This window comes from Alosa sapidissima, chromosome 9 (assembly GCF_018492685.1).
Source record: "Alosa sapidissima isolate fAloSap1 chromosome 9, fAloSap1.pri, whole genome shotgun sequence".
Taxonomy (NCBI): domain Eukaryota; kingdom Metazoa; phylum Chordata; class Actinopteri; order Clupeiformes; family Clupeidae; genus Alosa; species Alosa sapidissima.
In genome coordinates this window covers 33436962-33441961 of record NC_055965.1, presented here as the reverse complement: position 1 = coordinate 33441961, position 5000 = coordinate 33436962, and the positions used below count along the sequence as shown (strand labels likewise).

The 5000-nt window shown below is 43.3% G+C and overlaps 4 protein-coding genes across 3 annotated transcripts in view; all 4 read right to left on the bottom strand.

Annotated features, from left to right (window-relative positions):
* Nucleotides 1-5000, bottom strand: part of LOC121718854 (zinc finger protein 665-like) — a 1212449-nt gene that overhangs the window by 482961 nt on the left and 724488 nt on the right.
* LOC121718796 (NACHT, LRR and PYD domains-containing protein 3-like) overlaps nt 1-5000 on the bottom strand; it is an 800724-nt gene that overhangs the window by 123657 nt on the left and 672067 nt on the right. The window lies entirely within an intron of this gene.
* LOC121718792 (protein NLRC5-like) overlaps nt 1-5000 on the bottom strand; it is a 787595-nt gene that overhangs the window by 209125 nt on the left and 573470 nt on the right. The gene's annotated exons all lie outside the window — the stretch shown is intronic.
* pkn1a (protein kinase N1a) overlaps nt 1-5000 on the bottom strand; it is a 34249-nt gene that overhangs the window by 8089 nt on the left and 21160 nt on the right. Inside the window, exons 15-20 of the mRNA XM_042104138.1 lie at nt 4187-4262; nt 3643-3734; nt 2606-2782; nt 2360-2422; nt 2062-2138; nt 484-626 (exon numbers count right to left, since the gene is read on the bottom strand). Coding sequence (XP_041960072.1) covers nt 484-626; nt 2062-2138; nt 2360-2422; nt 2606-2782; nt 3643-3734; nt 4187-4262 — 628 coding nt within the window. The remainder of the gene's footprint in view (nt 1-483; nt 627-2061; nt 2139-2359; nt 2423-2605; nt 2783-3642; nt 3735-4186; nt 4263-5000) is intronic.

The window sequence follows — 5000 nt, the reverse complement described above, 5'->3', positions numbered from 1 at the left end:
CGTTATTACCATTGGTAGATCATAGGGTAGCTGTGATATAAATGCTGTGACGAAATTCGAAGTGTAAATGTACAAACTTTATGTTGAAACTGTAACCGCGATGTCCATTGAAATGCATTAAAATGAATGAAGCGCAGATCATGTAGTCCCCAAAGTGACGTCATCACCGAATTCCGTAAAAAACCCCCGCTAATGCTAAAAACAACAAAAACTGGCATTTAACACCATTTGAAGACATTTTTAAAAATGATATACATATATTGAGTGCTTTATGTACCCATTAATCAACAGTGGTGGTTAACCTGCAACACAGGCTTTAACATGGGGAGGAGCCCAGAGGAGTGTGTGTGTGTGTGTGTGTGTGTGTGTGTGTGTGTATGTGTGGAGAGGCTTTGTATCATTGCTCTCTCTCTCGCTCTCTTTCTCTCTCTGTCTCTCTCTCTACCTCTCTCTCTCTACCTCTCTACCTCTCTCTCTCCTCACCTCTCCCACCAGCATCTCGTAGATGAGCACGCCCAGACCCCACCAGTCCACTGCTCGTGTGTAGGACGTGTCCGTCAGCACCTCGGGGGCCAGGAACTCCGGAGTGCCACAGAACGTGCCGGTGCGGTCCCCGAAACCCATACCTAGAGAGAGAGAGAGAGAGAGAGAGAGAGAGAGAGAGAGAGAGAGAGAGAGAGAGAGAGAGAGAGAGAGAGAGAGGGGGAGGGAAAGAGGGAGGGAAAGAGAGACAGAGAGGTTAAGGAGAGAAGGGGGAGAGAAAGAGAGAAAGAAAAGGAAAGGAAACTAGAAATGCAATTCCAAGGAATAACCAGTAAAGTAATCTAGAAAATGCATATGATGTAAAATAGTGTTAAAACAGATAACTTAGCTAATGTTTGCTAGTAGCTATGCTAACAATGTTAACAATGTTAATGTTAGAATTGTTAAATATGTTAACCATGTTACCTAGCTAACTTAGCTAATGTTTGCTAACCATGATTTTAACAATGCTAGCAATGCTAACCATGTTACTTAGCTAATGTTTGCTAGGGTAAACATGTTGAAAGTGGTTGATTGTTGTTGCTAGGGTAATTGAGGTGTTAGGTTGTTGGTAGGGTAATTGAGGTGATTGTTAGGCTGTTGCTAGGGTATTTGACAAGGTTGCTAGGCTGTTGCTAGGGTACTTGAGGTGGTTGCTAGGCTGTTGCTGACTTAGTTGTGGTGGTTGCTATGCTGGTTGCTAGGTTACTCTCATTGGTTGCTACATTGGTTGCTAGGTTGTAATTGTGGAAGCGGTTGCTAGGCTGTTGCTAGGTTACTCTCATTGGTTGCTACATTGGTTGCTAGGTTGTAATTGTGGAAGCGGTTGCTAGGCTGTTGCTAGGGTATTTGACATGGTTGCTAGGGTACTTGAAGTGGTTGCTATGTTGGTTGCTATGTAGGTGGTGGTTTAATATAGTTGGAATGTTTGAACAGTTAAATAGGTGGATAGTTTAAATGGTTAAATTATTTAATAGGGAATTATTGTAGTAAGGACTTTTATTTTGAAACAGTTGTGGGCAGAGGAAACAGTTGAACAGGAAGTGTAGTCTTAAGAGAGCCAGATTGTATGCTTAAAGCCTGAGAGTGGCAGTTGCTGCAGGTGGCCTGAACACCTGGCACAAAATTCGAATCGTTTATTGGCCCTATTGTGATGTCATCAGCCTTATGTTAAGTCTATGGGGAAATTTTGAATAGTTTTTAATTAATAGTTTAAAAAGCATAAAAGTTACAAAGATGAAACGTCATAGCAACCTGGTCTATTTGAATACCTACGTTACGAAGTTTGAATGAAGTTTCTAGGTTAAACGATTCAAGAGAAATTGCGTACGGAAAAAGTGGTAAGCGGAATAATAATAAGTAGTAGAAGTAGAAGCAGAAGCCTAGGAAGAACAGTACAGTGCATTTTCATGCACTGTAATAAATGAAGCTTTAGCACGATACATAATCTAACTCATAGGAAATACATCTTTATATCCCAACTACAAAAACACACACACACACACACACACACACACACACACACACAGTCAGTCCTACCCTCTTTGCAGAGGCCAAAGTCTGCGATTTTGACGTAGCCGTCAGTGTCCAGCAGAAGGTTGTCCAGCTTCAGATCTCTGCAGAGGAGAGAAAACACAGCAGCTAGTTAGACAACACCACTGTGTGTGTGTGTGTGTGTGTGGTTAGAAAACACCACAGTGTGTGTGTGTGTGTGTGTGTGTGTGAGTATGTGTATTTGTGTGTGTGTGTGCTAGACAACACCACAGTGCCCTCATGGCTGTCATCCGACTGTGAGTATTTGTTTGTTTGTGTGTGTTTGTTTTGGTGCATAACTCACCGATACACAATCTTATGATCGTGGAGAAACTGCAAGCCGAGAACCACACAGGCAGCGTAAAACCTGAAAAACACACAAACAGATGTTAGTACATGTACACACACACGTATACACACACACACACACACACACACACACACACACGTATACACACACGCACACACAAACACGTACACACACACACACACACACACGTATACACACACAAACACGTACACACACACGTACACACACAGACAGACTTACACAGCGCGTGGCTCGGTGAAGACGTCGGTGTGTATGTGCATCATGAGGTCGCCCCCGGCCGTGTACTCCATGACGAAACACACGTGCTCCGGCGTCTGGAAACACGCAAACAGGTTCACCAGGAACGGGTGCCGGGAGTTATTCACCGTCTCAAAGATCCGCTTCTCACACATCAAACTGGAGAGAGAGAGGGGGAGAGAGAGAGAGAGAGAGAGAGAGAGAGAGAGAGAGAGAGAGAGAGATGAAAGGAGAGAGAGAGAGAAAAGAGAGGGAGATGGAGGGAGAGAGATGGAAGGAGAGAGGGAGAGATTGAATGAGAGAGAGAGAGAGAGAGAGAGAGAGAGAGATGGAAGGAGGGAGAGAGAGAGATGAAAGGAGAGAGAGAGAGAAAAGAGAGGGAGATGGAGGGAGAGAGGGAGAGATTGAATGAGAGAGAGAGAGAGAGAGAGAGAGAGAGAGGGGGAAAGAGAGATGGAAGGAGGGAGAGAGGGAGAGAGATATAGAGAGATGGAAGGAGAGAGAGAGAGAGAGAGAGAGAGAGAGAGAGAGAGAGAGAGAGAGAGAGAGGGGGGGGGGGGGGGGAGAGGAAGAGAGAGAGAAAGAAAGGGTAGAGGAGAGGATAGGGAGGGAGAGAGAAAGGTAAGAGAGAGGGAAGGGAGGGGAAGAGGGATGGAAGGAGAGAGGACATGAGAGAAGGAGAGAATAGAGAGAGGACATGAGAGAACGAAAGAAGGAGGTATAAACAAATACAATGTTTAGTCAAATTCATGATAAATAAAAAGACTAAATATAATAAATGTATATTTAAACATCCTACACACACACTAGTATATACAGATACTAGTAAGGACACTAAGGAGCATTAGAGGAGATAGGACACTGGGTAGTAAGGACACTAAGGAGCACTAGAGTTGAGATAGGACACTGGGTAGTAAGGACACTGGGTAGTAAGGACACTAAGGAGCACTAGAGTTGAGATAGGACACTGGGTAGTAAGGACACTGGGTAGTAAGGACACTAGGGAGCAGTCTGCTGACCTGTCCACCTCGTCTCTGGCCATGATGTCTCCTTTCTTCAGGGCCTTGATGGCGTACATCGTGTTTGACTTCTTATACTCTCCCAGCAACACCTGAGACACACATACACACACACAGATATGAATACACACATACATACATACACAGATATGAATACACACACATACATACACACACACACACACACACACACACAGATATGATTACACACACACACATATGAATATACACACATACAAACATACACACACACACACACACACACACACACACACACACACACACACAGAGATATGAATACACTCACACATATGAATACACACACATACAAACACACACACACACACACGCACACACACACACACACACACAGTGTTTGTCAGCCACACACATCATATTGCCTAATGAACAAAGACAAAGATACATAAGCACCAAAACACACACACACACACACACACACACACACACACACACCGAGAAAAACACACACACCAAGGAAAACACGCACACACACACCAACGTAAACACACACAGACATTTTTACCTTCCCAAAGTGTCCCCTTCCAAGGACAGCGATGAGTCTGAAGTCCTCAAGAGACAAAGGAGCCTTCTTTTGCTTACTGTAAACACACACACACACACACAATATTGAATCATAATACTTGTTTCACCATAAAAGAGACAATGCAGAGTATTTCCACTGACAGTGGAACAGTGTGTGTGTGTGTGTGTGTGTCAGAGCCGGACAGTAACGGAGTGCATTTACTTTTGCCGCACAGTAACGGAGTGCATAGTACAATTTTGAGGGATCTGTACTTTTCTCGAGTATCATTTTTGGGGAGTACTCATGACTTTACTCAAGTACATTTGAGAGGCAAATACTGTACTCTTTACTCCACTACATTTCTATCCATAGCCGTGAGTACCCGTTACTACTTCTAAAAAAAAAAAAAGGAAAAAAGAAAAATCTCAGAAACCCTCAATTTGTTGTTTCCCTGTCAAACGTGATTGGATTGTGCAGGCGCCACTGATTGGGACAGCCTATCAGCAATCACCGCCAAAGTCAACTCCATGGTCAGATTTAGATAAGAGACGAAACACCATGGACGAAAAAATGGATGAAGACGCAGCAGGTCCATCCCAGGAATGTGCCAACCTGTGGCCCCACCTCGCCAGACTATTTAAATTTTCTGAAAAAGTTAATGATGGTTTTCGCTTCAAGTGTTTCAATTACAAAATAGTAATATTTACAAAACAAATATTTTGTATTTGAAATACGTATTTTAAGAAATATTTAGAAATACTGCCCATCCCTGGCAACATGGTAAAAAGATGAAAATGACTTGATTTTACTTCCA